Below are 25041 nucleotides of genomic sequence, written 5' to 3'. Positions count from 1 at the left end.
CAAGCTAGCTCTCTTCCTCCCTTCAAGGCCCTGCTGAGAGCTCACCTCCTCCAGGAGGCCTTCCCAGACCGAGCCCCTTCTTTCCTCTCCCCCTCGTCCCCCTCTCCATCCCCCCGTCTTACCTCCTTCCCTTCCCCACAGCACCTGTATATATGTATATATGGTTGCACATATTTATTACTCTATTTATTTATTTATTTATTTATTTTACTTGTACATTTCTATCCTACTTATTTTATTTTGTTGGTATGTTTGGTTCTGTTCTCTGTCTCCCCCTTTTAGACTGTGAGCCCACTGTTGGGTAGGGACTGTCTCTATGTGATGCCAATTTGTACTTCCCAAGCGCTTAGTACAGTGCTCTGCACATAGTAAGTGCTCAATAAATACGACTGATTGATTGATTGATTGATTAATACCAGATGGAACACGTGGGAGGAAAATGGAGGGCACGTGGTGAGCTGAAACGGGGCAGAAGGAAACAAGAGGGACAGAGGAAAAATTTTATGGACACAGTTGTACAGAGCGTTCCAAGTACTGGGAAGCAGGGTGGCATACTGGAAAGAGTCCGGGCCTGAGAGTCATTGGACCAATTATTACCACCGTGCCAACAATGAAGAGCTCTCCCCTCTAGACTGTGAGCTCGCTGTGGGCAGGAATGTGTTTTCTTGTCGCTATAATCGTACTCTCCCAAGCACTTGGTACAGTGCTTTGCACACATTAAGTTCTCAATAAATACGATTGAATGACTGAACGAAGAATAGTCAAATACATTGAAGGTTCCCGCAGTCTGAACTTTCACCTTTCTCCTAGAAGATGATGGTTTTCGGGTGGCGTTTTTAAGATCCTATGGCTCCGTCCTAAGATCCTGGCTCCGTCCCTCGCCTGCTATGTGACTTTGAGGCCTAGGGAAGTTGGGATTTGCCCAGTTTCCTCAACTATCAAATGAGGAAATATTCAAACAGCACAAATACACAAAATAGACTCAAAGTTGCGGTGGGGATGGTGGGTCTGAGAGGCCATGGGAGCAGCTTTTATCGCCGGCCTGAGCACGTAGAGCAGGCCGGGAGCAACGACCCTCCATGGCAGGAGGGGGTCGAGTTGAATATTTCCTCAATCAATCAGTGGTATTTATTGAGCCCTTACTGTATGCAGAGCACTGTACTAAGCGCTTGGGAGAGTACAACACGAGTCGGTTGACTCGTTCTCTGCCCATGACAAGCTTCAGTTCCGAGGGGGAGGGGGTGGCAGACATTCATATAAATCATTTATAATATTTAATTTATAGATTTGTACATAGCGCTGTGGGGATAAGGGTGGGGTGAATGCCAAATGCCCAAATGTCACAGATCCAAGTGCATAGATGACACGGAAGGGAGAGAGAGCCAGGGAAAAGAGGGGAAGGGAAATTGGGGAAGGCCTCTTCGAGGAGATGTGACGCTCAATAAGGCTTTGAAGTTGGGAACTGTGGTGGTTTGTCAGATATGAAGGGGCAAGGGAGTTCCAGGCCAGATGGAGGTCATGGGAAAGGGGTTGGCAGTGAGACAGATGAGAACGGTGCACAGTTAGCGCTAGAAGAGTAAAGTGTGTGGGTTGGACTGTAGTAGGAGATTAGGGAGGTAATGATGATAATAATAATAATAATAATGATGGTGGTATTTGTTAAGCTCTTACTATGTGCCAGGCACTGTTCTAAATGCTGAGGTAGATACAAGGTAATCAGGTTGTCCCACGTGGGGCTCACAGTCTTAATCCCCGTTTTACAGATGAGGTTACTGAGCCACAGAGAAGTTAAGTGGCTTGCCCCAGGTCACACAGCAGACAAGGGGCAGAGCGGGATTAGAACGGATGTCCTTTGACTCCCAAGCCCGTACTCTTTCCAGAGGGTAGATAGAAGTTAATCAGGCCAGACACAGTCCCTGTCCCACATGGGGCTCAAGGTCTAAATAGTAGTAATAGTATTTATTAAGTGCTTATTGTGGGCAGGGCACTGTACTAAGTGTTGAGTTTGTCACAAGGGGACAAACTGAACGCCTTAAAGGCGGTGGTAAGGAATTTCTGTTGGATGTGGAAGTGGATGGGCTACCACTGGCGGTTCTTAAGGAGTGGGGAAGATGTGGACTGAACATTTTTTTAGTAAAATAATCCGGGCAGAAGACTCTATTTATTACTCTATTTATTCATTTTACTTGTACATATCTATTCTATTTATTTTATTTTGTTAATATGTTTTGTTTGGTTCTCTGTCTCCCCCTTCTAGACTGTGAGCCCACTGTTGGGTAGGGACCGTCTCTGTGTGTCGCCGACTTGTACTTCCCAAGCGCTTAGTACAGTGCTCTGCACACGGTAAGCGCTCAATAAATATGATTGATTGATTGATTGATGTGTAGGCTGGCCGGGAGAGAGACAGGAGGTAGGGCAGGGGCGGTCAGAGAGAAGGCTGATGAAGTAGTCTAGTTGGGATAGGACAAGTGGTTGGATCAGTAGCGGTTTGGATGGAGAGGAAAGAACAAATTTTCGCGATGTTGTGAAAGCAGAACCAATAGTACAGTGCTCTGCACATAGTAAGCGCTCAATAAATACGATTGATGATGATAGGATTAGGTGACAGATTGAAAATGTGGGTTGAATCCAATCCCTCCTCCTCACTTAAACTCTTAGCTTGTGAGGCCCCTGAAGGACAGGGACAGTGTTTAATAATCACTTGTGTATTCCCTCTCAACACTTAGTACAGTGCTCTGCCCGCAATAAGCACTTAATAAATACTATTACTACTATTTAGACTGCGAGCCCCATGTGGGACAGGGATTGTGACTGGCCTAATAAACTTCAATCTACCCCAGAGATTAGAAAAGTGCTTGACACATAGTAAGTGCTTAACAAATGCCATACGCAAAAAAAAAAACAAAAACCAAACTGCATCTCGTCAGAAAACCGGGAGGCAAACCAACGTGGCACACTGCAATTACGAAAGAAGTAGCTCTTTTTGAGCAGATGTTTCAGGAGGATCTTGAGACAAGAAGTCAAAGCAAGAAATGACACCAGGGCTGCTAACATCAAACACAACAGCAGAAAAAAAGGAGAGTCTTTGTAGGTGCAGGAAGAGGAAATAGACAGGATCCCTAATTTCTGTGTGCTGACATTCTAGTGAGGGGGTCAGGCATTAAAATAAATTACAAATCTCAGGACCATGGCTCATCTGCCCTTCCTGCATTTATCCTGTCTCATTTATACTGATGCCTGTCTACTTGTTTTGTTGTCCGTCTCCCCCTTCTAGACTGTGAACCCGTTGTTGGGTGTGGATTGTCTCTATCTGTTGCCGAATTGTACTTTCCAAGCGCTTAGTACAGTGCTCTGCACGCAGTAAGCACTCAATAAATACGATTGAAGGAATGCATGAATTTAGCAACATTTTTAGGACAGAGGCTTCAGGAAGATCATGGTAGTCAGAGGTAGAAATGAAAGCAGCTCCAGGCACTGCTAATAGCAAACATGACACAAGATTAATTTTACACAGGCCTAATGAGGTAGAAACTGTGGTCATACACCGGCTTATCAGGTTCATTCAGATGAATGGATAAAATGAGTCCCTTCCATGCTTTTCTACCCCACCTCTTTCCCAACCTGATTCATTACAACATCCCCATCGATTTGCTGTTTGTGCCTCTCTAAAAGTTGGCAACTTGTCTCCACGGTTGGCATTTGAATTTAAGCTTCTGAGCCTACTTTTCTTTTCCCCCAAATTTTTTCTTTTTCTTCTTTTATATGGTATTTAATAATAATGATAACGGTATTTGGTGCTTACTATGTCAGGTACTTTACTAAGCGTTGGGGGTGGGCAGAAAAGCAGCGTGGCTCAGTGGAAAGAGTCGGAGGTCATGGGTTTGAATCCCGGCTCTGCCAATTGTCAGCTGTGTGACTTTGGGCATGTCACAACTTCTCTGTGCCTCATCTGTAAAATGGGGATGAAGACTGTGAGCCCCCCGTGGGACAACCTGATCACCCTGTAACCTTCCCAGCACTTAGAACAGTGCTTTGCACATAGTAAGTGCTGAACAAATGCCATCACTATTATTATTATACAAGCAAATCAGGTTGGACCCAGTCCCTGTCCCACATGGGGCTCACAGTCTCAATCTCCATTTTACAGATGAGATAACTGAGGCACAGAGAAGGGAAGTGACTTGCTCAAGGTCATACAGCAGACGAGCAGCTGGGATTAGAACCCATGATCTTTGTATTTGTTAAGGACTTACTGTGCCAGGCATCCACTAAGCACTGGGGTAGATACAAGTTAATCAGGTCAGACACAGTTCCTGTCCCACATGGGGCTCACAATCTCGACCCCCATTTTACAGATGAGGTAACAGGCACAGAGAAGTGAAGTGAGGAGAAGCACCATGGGCCTGGGAGCACGGGCCTGGGAGTTGGAAGGACCTGGGTTCTAATTCCAGCTCCGCCCTTGTGGGCTGTGTGACCTTGGGTGAGTCACGTCACTTTTCAGGGCCTCAGTTACCTCTGCTGTAAAATAGGGATTAAGACTCTCCCCACTTCAGTCTATACGTCACGCTTCTGCCTGGATCATTGTGCAGAAACGCTCTGGGCAAGTTACTCCCCTCCTCAAAAATCTCCAGCGGCTGCCAGTCAACCTATGCATCAAGCTAAAACTCCTCACTCTCGGCTTCAAAGCTCTCCGTCACCTCGCCCCCTCCTACCTCACCTCCCTACTATCCTTCTCCAGCCCAGCCCACACCCTCCGCTCCTCTGCCACTAACCTCCTCACTGTACCTCGTTCTCGCCTGTCCCGCCATCGACCCCTGGCCCACGTCCTCCCCCGGGCCTGGAATGCCCTCCCTCCGCCCATCCGCCAAGCTAGCCCTCCTCCTCCCTTCAAAGCCCCACTGAGAGCTCACCTCCTCCAGGAGGCCTTCCCAGACTGAGCCCCCCTTTTCCTCTCCCCCTCCCCATCCCCCTTGCCCTACCTCCTTCCCCTCCCCACAGGACCTGTATATGTGTTTGTACAGATTTATTACTCTATTTTACTTGTACATATTTACTATTCTATTTACTTTGTTAATGATGTGTATCTAGTTTTATTTTTATTTACTCTGGTGATGACACCTATCCACATGTTTTGTTTTGTTATCTGTCTCCCCCTTCCAGACTGTGAGCCCGTTGTTCGGTAGGGACCGTCTCTATATGTTGCCAACTTGTACTTCCCAAGCGCTTAGTACAGTGCTCTGCACACAGTAAGCACTCAATAAGTACGATTGAATGAATGAATAATAATAATGGTTAAGCGCTTACTATGAGCCAAGCACTGTTCTAAAGCAATGGGGTAGATACAAGGTAATCTGGTTGTCCCATGTGGGATCAACTGTCTTGATCCCTGTTTTACAAGTGAGGGAACTGAGGCTCAGAGAAGTGCAATAACTTGCTCAAGGTCACACAGCAGACATATTTACTATTCTATTTATATTCTTAATTTCTTATTTCCTTAATGATGTGCATCTAGCTTTATTTCTATTTATTCTGATGACTTGACACCTGTCCACATGTTTTCTTTTGTTGTCTGTCTCCCCCTTCTAGACTGTAAGCCCGCTGTTGGGTAGGGACCGTCTCTATATGTTGCCAACTTGTACTTCCCAAGCGCTTAGTACAGTGCTCTGCACACAGTATGCGCTTAATAAATGTGATTGAATCAATGAATGAATGAAAGACTGTGAGCCTCATGTGGGACAGGGACTGTGTCCGACCCGATTTGTTTGTATCCCCCCCACCCACCCACCGGTGCTTAATACAGTGCCTGGCACATAGTAAGCACTTAACAAATACCACAATTGTTATTATTATTACTTGCCCAAGGTCACACAGCAGACGGGTGGCGGAGCTTGGACTAGAAGCCAGGTTCTTTTGACTCCCCAGCCTGTGATCTTTCCACTAAGCCCTGCTGCTTCTCATGGCCCCACTGTTGGGTAGGGACTGTCTCTATATGTTGCCAATTTGTACTTCCCAAGTGCTTAGTACAGTGCTCTGCACACAGTAAGCGCTCAATAAATACGATTGATGATGATCATTGCCTAATCCTTCCACTCTTTTCTCAGAATCACCTTATTCCACGGACATCCATGAGAACCAGCAGACTTTCAGCAGTCAAGTCTGACAGAGAAACAGTTCTCCATTCCCCCATTTCTACTCCACTTCTGTCATCATTCTCCTCACTTATTGTATTTACTCATTCAATTGTATTTATTGAGCGCTTACTGTGTGCCGAGCACTGTACTAAGCGCTTTGAAAGTAAAATTCAGCAACAAAGAAAGACAATCTCTGCCCACACTGGGCTTACAGTGTAGAAGGGGGGGGAGACATATCAAAACAAGTAAACAGGCATCAGTATAAATAAATAGAATTATAGATATGTACATATATATACAAGTGCTATGGGGACGGAGGAGGAAAGGTAGTGAGTCGGGGTGATGTGGAGGGAAGGGGGAGCTGAGGAAAAGGGGGGCTTAGTCTGGGAAGGCCTCTTGGAGGAGGCGAGCCTTCAGCAGGGATTTGAAGGAGGGGGAGTGTGACTGGCTGATTTGAGGAAGGAGAGCATTCAATAAATACTACTGGATACTTACTATGGACTGATTTACCATTTTAAAAATAGGAACGAAACTATGTCCTATGTTTAAATCATTAGAACAAATTCTGATCAAAGAATTATATAATGATGGTTTTTGTTAAGCGCTTACTATGTGCCAAGCACTGTTCTAAGCGTTGGGGTAGATACAGGGTAACGAAGTTGTCCCATGTGGGGCTCACAATCTTAATCCCCATTTTACAGATGAGGTAACAGAGGCACAGAGAGGTTAAGTGGTTTGCCCAAGGTCACACAGCAGCCAAGTGGCAGAGCTGGGATTAGAACCCACACCCTCTGACTCCCGAGCTTGTGGTCTTTCCGCTAAGCCACGCGGAGTTCCCTCTTTTAACTAGTTGCAATTCCTTTGTTTCAAAAAGTAGTTCCAATTACAAAAAAGCACATTTACCATTGTCTTTGAGGAACAGATTTCTCCATCCTAACCAATGTTAAATTAAAATGTTTCTTTGCTTCGGCGAATTGATCTCTTGCTTAAAATAATCAATCAGTCCATGGTACTGGAGCAGCAGCAGCATGGCTCAGTGGAAAAAGCACGGGCTTGGGAGTCAGAGGTCAGGGGGTGAAATCCCAGCTCTGCCAATTGTCAGCTGTGTGACTTTGGGCAAGTCACTTAACTTCTCTGTGCCTCAGTTACCTCACCTGTAAAACTGGGAATTAAAACTGTGAGCCCCCCTCGGGACAACCTGATCACCTTGTGACCTCCCCAGCGCTTAGAACAGTGCTATGCACATAGTAAGCACTTAATAAATGCAATGATTATTATTATTATTGAGTGCTCACTGGGGGCAGAGTCATGTACTAAGCGCTTGGGCAAGTCAAATATAACTGGTAGATTTGTTCCTTTAAAGAAGGCTTGAAAAATACAAGCAGAAAAACAAGGCTGCATGACGACATGCTGTTACTAGCATTTCATCAAACTACCCTTTCAGCACATATTCCCAACAGAACCGAACTTGCCCGGTTGCTAGGCGACCACACCGGCAGCCTCAAATCCCTTAAAGTTGACTCCTGAGGCAACTTTAAGGGGAGTCTTCAGGGTCATATGGATGTTTGGATTGGCTCCGTGCACCTTTGACAGACTTTCTTAGAACAATGTGAACCCCAAGGAGGTTCAGGCTAGGCTGGACCTGGATTGTAGAGCTCAGGGATTTCTTAAAAGACACTTCTGACATCCCTCTATGCTCCTAACAGCCACGGGGTGAGATGGGGAGGAGACACCCAGTAGAGGAATAATTAACTCACACCCCGACCCACATATTCACCGAGCATCTGAACCCCAAAAACGTGTTGGGGTAACTCTGGGTGAAGTGCCAAGCTGCTATGGGATTCTGGTACTCCCTACTGCTGGAAAATGCTCTGTTGGAGATTTGAGCACGTTTGGCAGCACTGGAGAGTTGTAACATTGAAACTCTCCCATAAAGAACATTCTTGTGGCAGTGGTTTGTTGTTTTTTTTTTTTTTTGTAAAAAAAGTATAAAAATGTGCTCTCTGTTCTTTTGTGTGGAAGCCTGAGGTTTGAGAATGAAGTTGCTAACAGGAAACATATGGGAAAGATCTCTGGTGAAATGAAAAGCTGGTCCAACTGCCACGTGTTACATACCAATGTGTCAAATAATCTAAGAACTAGTTGAGCGTTTACCTTACAAGGTCAATGAATCACTCATTGTGAAGTTTAAGAATGAAAGCAAACAGAAAAATCTGGTAAACTCTTTAAAAAACTCAGGATGGAAAACAATTTTGAACAAAAGAAAGGTTAAGTCGTCCTCTCACTAATTTGCTTGCAAAGCCTGGAAAACTATTCTAGAAAAGATTAGCTCAACCATGTACCATGCCAAAAGACACAGCCTTGAAGTTTGTGCTCAAAAATTAAACAGCTTTTTTTAAAAAAAATGTAACAGTAAAGTCCTTAACCATTATTTTGTTTATGCAGGGAAATACTTGCACTTGCATATTTGCAGTACTAAGATGCACTGGAATGCCTTTTTTCCTTCATTTGATATATTTTCATGAGTTTTATATTCATTCATTCAATTGCATTTATTGAGCGCTTACTGTGTGCAGAGCACTGTACTAAGCGCTTGGGAAGTACAAGTTAGCAACATATAGAGACGGTCCCTACCCAACAACGGGCTCGCAGTTTGTCTGTGACAAACTTTGTCCAAATATACCACTTAGGAGAGGCATCTATGCTCCAATCTTTTACATACTAAATTTAAAGTGAATTCAAGAGTTGCTTGCTATTAAAAAATAATGGAGGAATGGTTGAGGGTGGGGAGGGGAAGAAGTACTGCTTTGTAATTTAAAGCAATAAACTTTTAAAATATAGCCACAACCCCACCAATGTGCCCTACCTACTCCAAATGGTGGAAATTATTTAGTTAGGGAAATTGCTTTGCTTTTTGTTAAACCATTGGCATAGATAAAGAATACTTTCACTGCACAGGTCTGAGGCCTGTCCAAATGCTTGTATATCCAGGCTAACTAAAAATTTGACATTTTCCCTAAATTCATGTAGCAGCAGGGAGTATTATTAGTAGCGGTACTTATTGAATTACCTCTCAGGGTCGAACCTGGAGAGTTCTACCAATCTTGACAATGAGAGGGAGAGTCAAGCAGAGGCCTTATCCATTCCATTCCTAGCTTGGGCAGTGGCTAGCGAGTGGAAGGCAATCGGCTACAAGTCAAAACTCACCCACACTGGGCAGCAGCGGCATGGGAGAGAGTCGAGGGTGGAGACTAAGGTTTACTGCATGGAAGGAGGCAATGGTAAACTGCTTCCGTATTTTTCCCAAGAAAACCCTACGGATCCACTACCAGAACGATTGCGGATGGAAGTGGAGCACTCTGGGAGAGATGTGTCCACGGCATCGCTATGGGTTGGACACTACTCGACAGCATTAGACAACTTATTGAGTGCGCGTTTTTCCCCCCCCGCCCCATCCCCCTATTGGGTATGGTGCCCTATACTAAGCGCTTAGGAAGTAGAAAACAAGCAAGTGACAAATTCCCTACCCACAGGCATTTAGAGTGTTTGCTGCTTTAATATGGGGTCTACATGGACCTTGGGAAAGGAAAGGATTAATGTTGAGAAACACTTGACTGGGGGTTGGGGAGATAAGGCCATTTCTAGGGGAACCCACTCCCCAAGATAACAGAAGAATTGGGTGTGAAGACAACAGCAAGACAAACTTGTGGGCATCAACCGGAAATTGACCAGAAGCCCCACTTCGATATGGGAAGAGGTGCCATCTATTAGCTGATCTGTGCCCTTGCCTTAACAAACAGACAAGTGCAGTGGCAAAGACGACAATTTTTACTTGGCAAGAAACTGATTTAAACGGTCGTGCCAAGTGTACGTAACACCAGAGCGTATACTAAGTTTGTGTAGTGGACGGTGAGGGTACAGAAGGAAGTGATAACATCGCTCCACCCACCCGGCAGTGCTCACACGGGCCTGAGAGTGGGACAGGTTTCCCTCCCGCCCCCCAAACTGTAAGCTCATTGTGAGTAGGGAACGTCGCTGTTTATTGTTGTCTTGTACTTTCCCAAGCTCTTAGTACAGTGCTCTGCCCACAGTAAGCGCTTAATAAATACAATCAAATGAGTGAGTGAATGAATGAACAAGTGCCCCTTTGGCCCCTGGGCTTTCATGCTCGGCCCTTTTGCTCTTGCCCATGGGGTGGGTCTCTCTCTGTCTCTCTCTCTCTCTCTCTCTCTCAGACACCAGGGTCCCTGGTGTCTTGGTCTTTGGGCAGAGAGGGGAGCTCTGCCAGGGGACAAGGGTGAGTCAGGGAGCCAGGCAATCAATTCAGCTCCGTTCACACAACAAGCTTCGCTCGCTGTGGGAAAACTGCTTGAACAGGGAAGAGGGGCCTTGGGCTAAAACTCGGTACGACTCGGGGCGAAGTTGACTGCAAGAGTTCTGGTACTGACCTCCTCCTTCTTCCTCGATAACACCACCCTCACCTCTGCCCCTTTATCTCCGTCTCGGCTTGGTTTAAGTTCTTGTCATATCATGGTTAGACTACTGTATCAATCAAATCAAGCCCTTACTACGTACGGAGCACTGCATTAAGTGCTTGGGAGTGTACAGTACAATAGAGTTGGCCAGATATGATCCCTGCCCACAAGGAACCTACGATCCACAGGGGGAGACTGATGTTGAAATAAATTGCAGCTGGGGGAAATGGAATTTACAGAGAGGGCACAAAGCTATACATAAGTGCTGTGGGGTATCGAGTGCTTAAAGAACCGAATGCATAGATGACCCAGACGGGAGAGTGAGTAGAAGAAAGGAGGGTTTATTTAGTTTTAGGATAGCGTCGATGGCAGGGAGGGCAGTGGTCTGTTGGCTGTGAAGGGGGAGAGAGTTCCAGGACAAAGGCAGGACGTGGGCAAGAGGTCGTAAGTGAGCCAGACAAGATTGAGGTTCATTGAGTAGACTGGTGTTAAAAGAGCCAAGTGTGTGTGGACAGGGTTGTAGTAGGAGATTTGCGAGGTTAAGCTAGGAGGGGGATCGAGTGCCTTAAAGCCGATGGCAAAGAGTTTCTGTTTGATGCGGAGGTGGGTGGGTGACTGTTGGAGGCTTTTAAGAAGAGGGAGATGTGAACTGTGTTTTGTTTTTTTTTTTTTTAAGAAAAATGAACCAGGCAGCAGAAAGGACTGGAGAGGGGAGAGACAGGAGGCAGGGAGATAATAATAATAATGATGGCATTTATTAAGTGCTTACTATATGCAAAGCACTGTTCTGAGCGCTGAGATCAGCCAAGAGGTTGACGCAGTAGTCAAGGCGAGATATGATAAGCGCTTGGATCAGCGTGGCCTGGTTCTCATGATGTTGTAAAGGGAGATCTGACAGGATGTGGTGACAGACTGAATTTGCAGGTTGAATGAGAGAGATGAGTTGAGGATAATGCCAAGGTTACAGGCTTGTGAGACAGGGGGGATGGTGGTGCCATCTATGGCTATGGCAAAATCTGGGAGAGGACAGGGTTTGGGTGGGAAGATAAGGCGTTCTGTTTTGGACACAATAAAGCTCAATACGCTAATTGAATCAAGAAGGCCGGCATGCCCTCAGAGACGGTATGAAACAGTGTGGTGGCAATTGAGGCATGAGTCTCCAGACCAAAGTAAAGACCTACGGAGCTGTGGACTGCCCCACTTTCTCTCCAGCTGCAAAACCTGGGCTACTCAGAAACCCCATTTGACTCCTCGAGTCGTTCTACTGGTGTCACAGGCTGTGCTCAACAACAGTAGAATGAACCCAGTCTCCTACCAGACTGAGTCCCCCTTATCCCCTGCTCCTCCTCCCCTCCCCATCGTCCCTACTCCCTCCCTCTGCTCTACCCCGCTCCCTGCCCCACAGCATTTGTGTGTATATGTACATATTTATTATTCTATTTTATTAATGACGCATATATACCTATAATTCTATTTATTTTGATGCTATTGATGCCTGTCCACTTGTTTTATTTTGTTGTCTGCCTCCCCCCTTCTAAACTATGAGCCCGTTGTTGGGTAGGGACTGTCTCTGTTGCCGAATTGCACTTTCCAAGCGCTCAGTACAGTGCTCTGCACACAGAAAGCTCTCAATAAATACAACTGAATGAATGAATGAGTTCTGCTCGTTTCACTTCCTCCATTTTCCACTCCTGTTCCACTGTGGTTGGGTAAACTCAATTTGGGAAATGAAAACCAAACAGGACAGAGGAAATATTTTAAGGATGTAGTGAAACCACCTCGGGGACAATGCTTCATCGGAGCTGCAAGCTGGGAGGCAACTGACAAGCGGTGAGCCAGCCGGGTGGGGGGCTGCAATCAAGAGGAGCCGTTATGCAACGACTGTGAGCCAAGGAAGCAAAAGCTGAAAGAGCACCAAGAACAGCAAACAAAATAATAATAATAATAATAATGGTGCTTGTTAAACACTTAACTACGTGCCAGGCACCGTATTAAGCAAATAAGGTTGGCCACAGTCCCTGTCCTGCATGGGGCTCACAGTCTCAATCCCCACTTTGCTGATGAGGTAACTGAGGCCCAGAGAAGTGAAGTGACTTGCCCAAGGTCACACAGCAGACGAATGGCAGAGCCGGGATTAGAACCCATGACCTTCTGACTCCTAGGCCTGTGCTCTAACCACTACACCATGCTGCTTCTGCCGTATAGCAGACAGGGACTGTTTCCAGTCTGCATATACTGCATCCACCCCAGCAATCAGTACAGGGATTGGCACAGAGTCTGTGCTAAACGGCGTGGCTGAGTGGAAAGAGCACGGGCTTGAGAGTCAGGGGACGTGGGTTCTAATCCCTCCGCCGCCACCTGTCTGCGGTGTGACCCTGGGCAAGTCACTTAAATTCTCTGTGCCTCAGTTACCTCGTCTGGAAAATGGGGATTAAAAGTGTGAACCCCATGTGGGATTACCCTGAATCTACTCCAGCACTTAGAACAGTGCTTGGCACGGAGTAAGCACTTAATACCATATTATTATTATTACTATTATTAACAGGTATTGAATTCTATTTTAAAGATGAGGAAACAGACATGTAGAAGTTAAGTGACTTGCTCAAGGTCACGCAGAGGTAAATGTCGGAGTCGGCATTAGAACCCAGGTCCTCGGACTCCCAGGACCCTGATATTTCCACTAAGCCATATTGCTTCAAGTCTAAGTATCAAGTACCTTTAGATATCCTTATCAGTGAAGAATCCATGAAAAAGTGTGATGAAATCTGGCAAAAAAAGTCCGTTATGCCTTAAACTCCCCCTCCCTCTCTTTCCTTTTGATATAAATTTGCAATGGGGCTGGTGAATACGCCGAAAATGCCAACTGTTTTAATGTAAAAGTGCGCTAATTCAGGCAAATCATTTTTAACAAATAAAGCTTGGCTTTAAGGCAGTATCAAATTTCTGCAAGAAACACTATAAACACAAAGAAAAAAGGTAATAGTAAAAGGAATCAAATTTAGCCTCTGCCTTCATAAAATACTGAGTTCCTCCTTAAATCTCCTGAAGCATTTAGTCAGTGACCCTAGGTTGTGAGAACACATTTGGCATGGATATTAAAATAAAAACAATAATCAGTGTGTGCTGCTTCTTTTGGTTTCTCTAATTTACCCTTCAGACTAAAAGAATTCCAGCTACGCCTCAAACCAAAAAGGAGAGGAAAACAGAGAATTAAACCACATAACTTGAACACAGTCACAAACACTCTTATTTGGATCATGAAAAGATACACATCATTTTAATCAAATCCACATGCTTTGCAGAAAATTATACTTAAGCTGGTAAATAATTCACAAGACAACTCTGTCTGGGTATTCACTGACTGGAGTTTTAAGAGACTCAGTCATAGAATTTAGGAATCTCTGATTCATTTAAAGGATTTGCAGGCTCATCATTCACTGAAATCTAGTGAAAATTAATCAGGTATGGAACTGCAATTTTATTCATATGACTTCAAATATTTTGTAAATTTTTAAAATGCATTCCAACTGACATATATTTTACATATATATGCTTTGTTTACTGAAACTAAAGCTATAATGAAGGCCATTGTTATTGTCAGGGAAATCAGACAAATCTGCACACGGTTATCCTTCGTAATAGAAAACAGCTTTGTCTTTTCTTAGACGATGTATGTAGTTATGTAGATAGATTGCGTTTCATTTAATATGGCAGCAGTTAACCTAAATTGGCTCAGAATGAAATGTTGAATCATGTTTTTTTTTTTAAACACTTGGCTCCTTTCTTACAGTTTCCATGGCATCAAAATAAAACCACTAATGGTATTAAAACAAGAAATTGTTGCAAATTTCCCAACCTCATTTTCTCATTCCTTCCCAAGAAAGAAAATATTTTAAGAAGCTCATTCAATTTCAATTATTTCTGGTTAATTTCAGTTAGCGCTATGACCGGATTGAGATGAATGTAAGCAAAATGGTCCTATCATCACCAAGCCAAGGAAAGGAAGAGAGCACCGTATCTTTTAGCTAATGTTTCCCTTGCATTTATGAATAACTTCCAATAAATCTAGCAAGTTTACTTAACAAATCAATGTTTACTTTTTTAAAATAATGTTTGTGACTATCATACAAGAAGCTTACACGTTCATTTCTTGGGAGAAATTGCCTTTTCTTATGTTTCCATTATTGCAAAAGAGACCCTCTCAGGGATGAGAAATGCAGTATAGTGAGAAGCAGTAAATGAGTCCCAACGAGAACGTCTTACTCTTGTACAACTATCCTTGAAGAAACCATCCATATAAGGAGGGAAAACTGAAAAATAAATGGGTTTGCAAAGCAATGAGAAATTTGGAGAAGGATTATTTTACTTGAGTGATTGAGGCGAATTATCCTTAACTAATAGTAACCTGTTGAAAATGAATGAAGTTCAAGGAAAAGTCGAGTTGTGGGTGATAGGTCGGCATGTTGAACTGTGGCGAGCAGCATTAAATTGAGGTGTGTATAGGACAGTGCCTAAAGTGAGAGGTGAATGGAGTTCACTGAAGGGTCGTGGTGAAGCAGGTATTGGGAATTAGGGATTGAGTTGGGGTGAACAGAGTTTGGGGGAAGTGTAGGTGTAAATTAGGGGTCACGTGTGGAACTGAGGTAAGAGGAATGACCTACGTGCTGGAGGATTAAGGCTAAGTTAGGAGGCATCGGAGTTTACTTGCTTACAGAGTTTGCCTGTTTACTTGTTTTGATGTCTGTCTCCCCCCTTCTAGATTGTGAACTCACTGTGGGCAGGGATTGTCTCTGTTGCTGAATTGCACTTTCCAAGCACTTAGTACAGTGCTCTGCACACAGTAAGTGCTCAAGAAATATGATTGAATTAATGAAAGGTGAACTTGTGTTTGAGAGTAGGCAGGGGAACGCGATGAGAGCACATCACTTAACAGTACTTGTGGAGCAAATAATCAATCAATTGTATTTATTGAGCGCTTACTGTGTGCAGAGCACTGTACTAAGCGCTTGGGAAGTACAAGCTGGCAACATATAGAGACAGTCCCTACCCAACAGTGGGCTCACAGTCTAGAAGGGGGAGACAGAGAACAAAACCAAACATACTAACAAAATAAAATAAATAGAATAGATAGGTACAAGTAAAATAAATAGAGTAATAAATATGCACAATCATATATACAGGTGCTGTGGGGAAGGGAAGGAGGTAAGACGCGGGGGATGGAGAATAATAATAATGAATGCCAATCACTATTCTTGGCACTTGGAAGGGTAGAAGGTAAGCTACACAGTCCCTGCCCTCAAGGACCTTAAAATCTATTGGAGCACAAGGGGTAGACAGATAATCTTCAAATCGGGAGAGCAGAAGGAAAAACAAGGCATAACTGGTAAAAGCAAGAGTATGGGGGCGGCAGGGGAGGAAATCAAATAAGTAAAAGAACAGCGGATTACATAGCTCAATACACACGTAAGTGCTAAGGATAGCTGCTGGCATGGTGACCTGGGATTCGTTCAATCGCATTTACCGAGTACTTACCGTGTGCAAAGCAGTTGGGAGAGTACAATATAACAATAAACAGATACATTGGAAGTCAACTGGAGGACGTTTCTTGGAGGAGGTGGGCTTTTGGGCGGGCTTTGAAGTTGAAGAGAGTTGTAGTCTCGCATACTTGCTGGGGAAGAGGCTTCCAGACAGGGGCAAGGATGTGAGTAACGAACTGGAGGTGGGACAATTGAGTTTGAAGCACAGAAATAAGTTTAACTTGGACGGTAGGAAGAGCTCAAGCTGGGGAATAGAGAGTGAAGTGAGCAGATGGGCAAGAGGAAAGCTGTGGAGCCGTGAAGCCAGCGGTTATGAGGTTCTTTTTGATGTAGAGGGAAATTGGTAGCCACTGAAGGTTTTAGAGGAGTGGAGAGATGTGTGCTGAATGCTTTAGAGAAACAGTGTGGCTCAGTGAAAAGAGCACAGGCTTTGGAGTTTGAAGTCATGGGTTCAAATCCCATCTCCGCCAGTTGTCAGCTGTATGACTTTGGGCAAGTCACTTAACTTCTCTGTGCCTCAGTGACCTCATCTGTAAAATGGGGACAAAGACTGTGAGCCCTCTGTGGGACAACCTGATCACCTTGTAACCTCCCCAGCACTTAGAACAGTGCTTTGCACACAGTAAGCACTTCATAAATGTTGTTGTTCTTTTTATTATTAGAATTTAGGAAGATGATTTAGGTTGCAGAGCGCTGTATAGACTGAAGAAGGGAGGGGTTGTTGGGCAGGCGGACCAGTGAGACCACTGGTAAAGCTGAATCCTGGTCGGGGAGAGCAGCCCTCGGGTGGAGCAGCAAAGAGGATGATCCTGAAATGGATGTTGAGCACCGTTAGGAAGTAGTGCTTTGGGGAGATAAGGGAAATTGGAGGAAGAAGAGGAAGAGTCTGATTCTCAGAAATCCAACTCCCTTGAGGGACCAGTCCGTGACTCGGACACTGGATTTCCCCATGTTTGGAGGCCCATCCAGTGGAGAGTTCTCCAAAGAACCTCCACCACAGACCAGACCACACCAGACCAGATTGATTTTGAGGCCAGATTAGGAGGGAGCTGGGCAGGTTTGGGAGCTAGAGAACTCGACAGGCAGGGGGAAGCAAGGAGAGGGGCCTGGCTTTATAATGAATATGTAATCATTCACATTTATAATGAATAAGTAATCAATAATAACATCCATTAAGAATTTAAATTTCCCAATGACTGGGGAGAAATACATGATTATTAAGACATGATCCCTGGCCCATATGAAGATCACGATCTAAAGCGGGGAAAGGATAGAGAGAGAAAAACAACAAAAAACAAAATCTAGGCTAAATCTAACAATGTAAAACAAGAAGGGGAAAAATAACCACTCATTATTGCTTGGTCCTGACTTAATATGTAACCTTCCAGGGTTCAAAATTGGAAAGTAATGATAATAATAATAATGGCATTTGTTAGGCACTTACTATGTGTCGGGCACTGTACTAAGCACTGGGGTGGATACAAGCAAATCGGGTTGGACCCGGTCTCTGTCCCACGTGGGGCTCACAGTCTCAACCCCCGTTTTACAGATGAGGTAACTGAGGCCCAGAAATGAAGTGACTTGCCCAAGGTGACACAGCAGACAAGTGCAGGAGGCTTATTTCCCTTGGTTTCCCAGGGGGTGGGGCATTTCTCCTACGATGTTGGTCAGGAGGAGACACTACCATCAGGACCGTAAATCCATACCATCCCCTAGACTGTAAGCGCCTTGAGGGCAGGGAATGTGTCTACCAACTCTGTTGTACTGTACTCACCCAAGAGCTTAATACAGTGCTCTGCACACAAATGCTCAGCAAATATCATCGATTGATAAGTTTTTTGAGGACCCCAGAGCCCAGGTGGTGTGGGCGATCCAGGTCACATGGTGTAGATCATCTGCCTGTCTTCCAGCCCTGCAGAGGTGGTGGTGGATGTGCGTGTTGGAGGGTGGGAGGGAAGCCGGGAGGGAAGGACCCTCTCCGCAGAGTTCAACAGGAGGTAAGATGTCTCCTTGGCCATCAGGGTTCTCCTCAGTGGACTCTAGAGTCACGAGAGCTCTGGACCTGGTGGTGTAAAACTTTTGTTGGCCCTCTGCAATGGAGCCTGGTATGGAGAATGGGCTGACCCCAAAAGAGGAAAAGGGGCAGGTAATGGGCAAAGGCCAGCACGTGTCCTTCTCTGTTCAAGCTCTTGATGCCTCATTGGTCCAACAAGTCATGGATTTTTCATTAAGCATAAAGGTGGGGAGCCGGAGGGCTCAGAAGTGAGAAGAGAGAGTTCTTTGGTCCCAAAGCTATTGCCATGACTGGCTGCGATGATCTCAGACCCAAAAATATGCATAAACTTCGTCGGTACAGGAGAAGAAGTCATTACTTAATTCTTGCCATTCGTGTTTTCCAACTCCCTCACAGCAAGAGGGCCCAAAACGTATTACGGGTTAGGGAAACATAAAGTGGAAAGCCACTCTATGGAAAGTTCCAATTTTATCAAAATGATTAAGAAAGCATAGGTTTTATTACACCCATTATCAGAAATGGGGTACCTCTTTTTTGTGCAGAGGCGCTCAAAGGATTGTGAAATTACAGAGTATAAGAGAAAATAATGCCAGGTGCTGCAATTGCGAAAACATCCAAAAAGATCATGTTTAGGATTCATAGTGTGGAAGGAATTACTAGTCATTCAACAATTTTTCCAGGCACATCTTCATACGGGAATAAAATTCTTTGTGAGTAATGTCAGCTTTGAAGGTGAAAGCAGCCTTGCCAACACATTCACTAAGTCTTATTCCCAAGCACCATAACAGTGAAGACACATCTCAGGAGTGGAAAGTGGAAGGAGGAGGCCTGGAACCTTCACAAACAATAGATTATGGATGATTTTCAGTTTACTGGACTGGGGAGAGAAAAGTGGGTCGACGTGCTCTTCTGATCAACACTGAGTAACACAAGGGCGGGGAATGTGCCTGTTTATTGTTATAGTGTACTCTCCCAAGTTCTTAGTACAGTGCTCTGCACACAGCACTCAATAAATACGAATGAATGAACGAACTTGTTTAAATGATCAATAGGCACTGCTAATGACAAACATGAAAGCACCGTAAAGGATGATCTTTATGCGAGCAGAGTGTAGTTGGCATCGTGGAGTTTCTCGGTGGCAGGGAATGTCTGCTAATTCTGTTGTACTGTACTCTCCCGAGTGCTTAGTACAGTGCTCTGCACCTAGTAAGTGCTCAATAAATACCATTGATTAGTTGACTGATCGGCCTTTTCAGCCACACATGCAACCATAGGCGACCACCAGCGGCATCATCTTCGAACGGGAATGACAACTAGAGGTTCCAAAGTTTGTCTTCCCTCATCTGACCGATCTCATTGTGAACAGAGACAGCCAATTCACTTTTTCCTTGGATATACCCAGATCATTAACCCAGCACTGCACAAGCACACAAAAAAATTTAATATTTTTGAAGATGATGGTAGTTTAGCCCATCTAAACTAATATTTACCTTAAATATTTAAGGTATTAGGATAGAGGTCATATTGCTTTTCAATTTTTATTCAAATCTTCACTTTTTAGATTCCTATTTTTTTTTTAACCCGTGGGCCTGTGCTAAATTGCATGGATGGATATCCAACTTGCGTTTTCTAAAATTGGAGCTCCTTAAGCACACAAAAATAATAGCACTGTCTTTGGTGAGAAAGGGTATCAGCTATTACTGTCCATTAATACTGGAAGGGCACTTGGCAAAGGGACTTAATTGAAATGTTTTGTTGGATTTTCCTTAAATATATTTCTTCTCTGATCCCAAACAGAGCTCAAGAATATGGACGTTCTAAGTCAACTATCCATTATTTTCTTCTTACTTGGAAGAGAAATCCATTGTCAATATGAAAATTACGAATTGGAGGACGACTATGATCAAGAGGCTGATGCCTATCCACCTACATTTGATTTTAATCCAAACTTAGACTATAGAGTGTCTTATTTTCAGTATCCTACTGACTGTGCCAGGGAGTGTTTTTGCCCACCAGCTTTGCCACCATCTATGTTCTGTGACAACCGCAAACTCAAGACTATTCCAAATATTCCAACCCGCACTGAACAACTCCACCTTCAGTTCAATGAAATCGAAGCCGTGACAGCCGCCTCGTTTCTTAATGCTACTTCTTTGAAAGAAATCGACCTCAGTCACAACAAAATTAAATCTCACAAGATCGATTATGGTGTATTTGCCAAGCTTTCAAACCTCCAGCAACTTCATCTGGACCACAACAATTTAGAAGAATTCCCATTTCCTCTTCCTAATGGTCTAGAAAGGCTTCTTCTTGGTTACAATGAGATCTCCAGAGTGCATGCGCATGCCATGGATGGTCTAATACATTTGACCATGCTTGATCTCTGCAATAATCAACTTCACGACTCTCTGTTAAAAGGAAAATCCTTTTCCAACATGAAAAAATTAATGCAGATCAATCTTTGCAACAACAAATTGCACTCAATGCCTACTGACCTGCCTTCCTCCCTCATGTACCTCTCTCTGGAAAACAACTCCATCTCTTTCATCCCAAAAAATTATTTCCAGGGACTTCAAAAACTTGCAACTCTAAGAATGTCACACAACAACCTGCAAGACATCCCCTACAATATTTTTAACCTTTCCAATCTTGTAGAGCTCAACCTTGGGCATAACAAACTGAAGCAAGCATTTTATATTCCACGAAATCTAGAACATCTGTACATCGAAGACAACGAAATTGAAAGTATGTACATCTCATTTTCAAAGGGAAAAGGCAATTCTGCCTTCTTTGATACTCGAATACTGCATAAACTTTACGGGTCTCCGATTGCTAGGAGTGAGAATTTTGAGGCCTAAATCTTCCGCAATGGGCCTAATTCTCCCCACGGCATTTGGGGAGTGCCAAATAGAGGTGCAGTGGCCAGGAGGAGGTCATCACAAAGACACAGTGAAGGGGAGGGGAGAATGGGCAGGGCTGTTTGTGGCTGGCAAACTGATGTGGATCCTGCTGGTATAGGGGTCACCTGTGGCTCTCCTCCTCTCCGTCAGTCACTCATCGCTCAGACTACTTGGAGAGAGGGCGGAATGTGCAGGACAGAGGGCAAGCCGTTGCCGCCCAGACAGTCAGTCTCTGAACAGAGACTGAAGGAGAGAGTGGAGAGAATCTGCTCCCTCCTCCATGGCTTGAGGGCACGCTGCTGGATTCCCGAGGTTGCAAGACAGGGGAGAGTCAGGCTCAGTATTTTCTGCCTGTCTGCTCCAAAGCAAAATGGATCGCATAATGATCTTTGCATTACTTTCTCTGTAGATGTGACGATACCTCTGTCCTCCCACACTAGTCTACGTTACATGTGCACCGTGCCATTTACACAGAGCCTAGTTCTGCCCACTTCAATGCTTGGGGAGGGCAGAAGGAAGGCGATTCCCTGCTGTGCACAGCCCAGGACGGTGCCACTGGGAATCTGAGACATGCCCAGGAGTGACCCGATAGGCCAGGAATCCCAGCAAAACTGCCGTCAGCCTCCCTACAACATCTCATCTGGTCTTAACGAGCCACACTGAGTCCGGGCCGAGGAGACAGTAGCTTAATTAGCTGCACCCCAGAGGGCAGGATTTCTCTCCACTCCCGCCACATTTCTTCGGCAAACGGAAAATCAGGGAAAACCTGAGGGAGGTTGGTTCTCCTTCACGACTCCTAAAGGTGCACTGCGGCATCATTGGAAGGCTTGGACAAAAAAGGGGGTCGATACTCATTTCTAGACTCTGAATCACACAGATTAAAAGATTTATAACAGTCAGTCCTTCTGTGATAATGAACTTAATCCTGCACTAAAGAATAGTTGTGCTCTAGGTCCCAATGTCCAACTCCACAAACATGCATACAATCATTTCAGCCAACATCGTATCTTGCTCCATTTGGACAAACTCACGTTGTTGGAACAACGCTCCCTAATTCCCTAACAGTGTTCTTTCCAACACGGGTAGTGAAAATGCCCATTATGGAAGGACTGAATCCATGACTATACTTCTCCTCAAGCACTAATTTTGTCATTACTTCAGCCAATTTTCCTACATGGTCCCCTTCCCTATCAATCAATCGATGATATTTATCAAGTGCTTACTGTGTGCAGAGGACTGTACTAAGTGCTTGGGAGAGGACAATATAACAGAGTTGGTATATATGTTTCCTGTCCACAAGGAACTTACAGACTAGAAAGTTCCTTACTGCTCATTGTGACTGTAGAGCATGGGAACCCAGTTCCAAAATGTGTGTAGACCCCCTAGAAATAGAACAACATGGCAAAACCCTTGTCAATGCCCGGTGCGGGGCATCTTTGGGATTCCATTCACCACTGAAACTTCATTTTATTTCTCCATTTTACAAGTTTGTCTCTGCCACACTACTTCCTCTGCTGATTTCTATTTTGCAGAATTTAGCCCAAGAAAGAATATTTTGAGAAAATTCAAAGTATGATGTACAATGTTGGCTAATTCTCTATTTCTACTTCACAGATGTAAATATTACACTTCTGTGTCCATCTATTGATCCACTACACTACCATCATTTAACCTATATCCGCCTGGAAAAAAATAGGCTAAAAGCACCGATAAGCACTTATGTGTTCTTTTGCTTCCCGCACATGCACACCATTTATTATGGTGAACAAAAAAATGTTGCTGGAGAAGCAATACGTCTGAAGACTCAAGTGTTTCGCAGATTCCACGAAGGGGAGGAAGAAGACAGCGATCATGAAGAAAGGTCTGAACAAGAAGAAATGGAAGATGATGAATTTGGTCCTTATTCCTATTAAATTAAATCATTGCCAAAAAAAATACATAGAAAGGCTTTGCTCAGTTTTAGGCTTTACATTTCTTATCCCACAGCTGGCTATTATAGAAATTCTGGACGATAAACTGCAATTGAATTCTGAAAAGTAAAAAGTATGGAATCAGTTTAAAATATTACTTTTGACTGTTTAACCAAATTATTACTTTATTTTAGAAAAAAGATTCTTTTAAAATTCTCATTAACGTGGATATGTCATGCTTTCATTCAATTTGTCCCTGATATCTTCCAGCCAATTTATTACATTCTAGGAGATGTACACAAAGGCGCTTAATAAATCCAATTACCACCACAAAAGGTTTAAATAAATCACTTCCAAAGTTGATTTCTTGATTACAACTCCTCAACTTGCTGATGAATGTAACTTAATCTCTTATTTTGCTCTTTGTCTTCAAAGCTTCTTGTAGACCAAGGTCATCTGAAAACCTTGTTGTTCTAATACCACAGATATAAAAAAATCAAAGTGGCTAATTAATACCATACTGAAAAAATGCTACATTAAATTTGGTTGGATACAAGTAATGACTTTTTTCTAAATATATTCAATCTAAACTTTAAATGAAATTGAATATTTGAGTGGCAGACCCCCAAATCTACTTCCATGAGGTAAAAAAAAAAACCACCCCAAAACCAAACCTTCGATTAAAAAAAAAACAAATAATATTGAAATAAGTGAAATATCTCTCTCTCATTTGGTACTAAAGCAATGCCCCAGTGGGAACATCTCATTCTCATAGCAGTAAAAATAACAGCAGAGAGTTCACATTTTCATCCCAAAATGATCAATTTAACTGATCACATTTCACTTGCCTCTGAAGGACAGTAATTGGTACTAGCAATTTCTTTGAGTTAACATGTACCTAATGGTCACTTGTTTAGTAGTAATAGTGTTTATTAAGCGTGTCCTGTGTGCAGAACACTGAACTAAGTGCTGGGAAGAATTTAGACACAGTCCCTGTCCCTTGTGGGGGCTCACAATCTAAGTGGTATTTTACAAAGAATTATTTATATACATTTTGATAGTGGGGGCTCTCTTGAGAATGATCAGATTGTGCAAAGGAACTGACTTTTGCACTAGTTGATTGTGCAGTGCTACCCATGCTCTTTTATCCCTCTGCCAACCATGCTTCTGTAGGGGCAGGGATTGCAGCTATCGAATAAGCAGACTGGGGTGCAAGGCATTGCAAAGCGTTAGCAAAGGCTCCCTTTTCAGGCGCCAAGATCCATTTTTGCGCTAATTCATTCAGCAGGTCTTTACTTTGGTGGTTAGTGTGGACTGTGCTGTTTTTCCAGGACTCCAGCTAGGCCTGTCCACTTCGGGGGACACTATAGGAGGTCCTCGGCACAGCCCCAGCAGACATTCCCCTACTTGAGGATCCTGGACTAAAACTCATGTGTCACAATTCCCGGCGCTCTGCTCTTTCCACTGGACCAACATCAAGGCGAAACGTTACAAACTACAGAGATCTCTGTCACCTTGCTAAAAATTCCACTTGAGCATTCCATTACATTAAAATGCACTCACAAAATGCTAAATGAAAACAGAGTACAAAACAACTTGAAACTTATTTGTTCTGCACATTCTGTTGTAATCATCAGTATTTTAGATCTTTGCATTGCTGTAGTAGAACTTTAAATACTTGCCAGAAGCCATAACTTTTTGCAAGCCTAAATATTATGAACAAAGTCTGTGCCAGATCTTCGTGTCACTCATGTCTATACATTTAAGAGCAACATTTATCTTCTATTTATAATGTATTTAGTGCTCTAATCATCCTTCGTAATAAAGATTACTTCTATGCTCATATCTATTTTGCAGTTCCTAATTTACCATCTGGTTTCCGTCCCCTTCACTCCACCGAAAATGAAATCTCTACTTGGAGGTCCTCCGGTCACCTCAAACTTAATGTGTCCAAAACAGAACTCCGTATCGTCCCACCCAAACCCTGCCCTCCTCCATGACTTTCATCATCATCATCAATCGTATTTATTGAGCGCTTACTGTGTGCAGAGCACTGTACTAAGCGCTTGGGAAG

General features: G+C 43.8%; 2 protein-coding genes across 2 annotated transcripts in view; one reads left to right on the top strand and one right to left on the bottom strand.

Moving 5' to 3' along the window:
• LOC119919600 (centromere protein P) overlaps positions 1 to 25041 on the bottom strand; it is a 280519-nt gene that overhangs the window by 170037 nt on the left and 85441 nt on the right. The window lies entirely within an intron of this gene.
• On the top strand, positions 19966 to 23070 carry OMD (osteomodulin). The gene is made up of 2 exons (XM_038740151.1): positions 19966 to 20902; positions 22672 to 23070. Exons 1-2 carry the CDS (start codon positions 19966 to 19968, stop codon positions 22968 to 22970), a joined length of 1236 nt encoding a protein of 411 aa, XP_038596079.1. The 3' UTR covers positions 22971 to 23070.

The sequence above is a fragment of the Tachyglossus aculeatus genome, chromosome X1 (assembly GCF_015852505.1).
Source record: "Tachyglossus aculeatus isolate mTacAcu1 chromosome X1, mTacAcu1.pri, whole genome shotgun sequence".
NCBI classification, from domain to species: Eukaryota; Metazoa; Chordata; class Mammalia; order Monotremata; family Tachyglossidae; genus Tachyglossus; species Tachyglossus aculeatus.
Note: the sequence above shows the minus strand (reverse complement) of the source record. Positions and strands in the feature narration are given on the sequence as shown.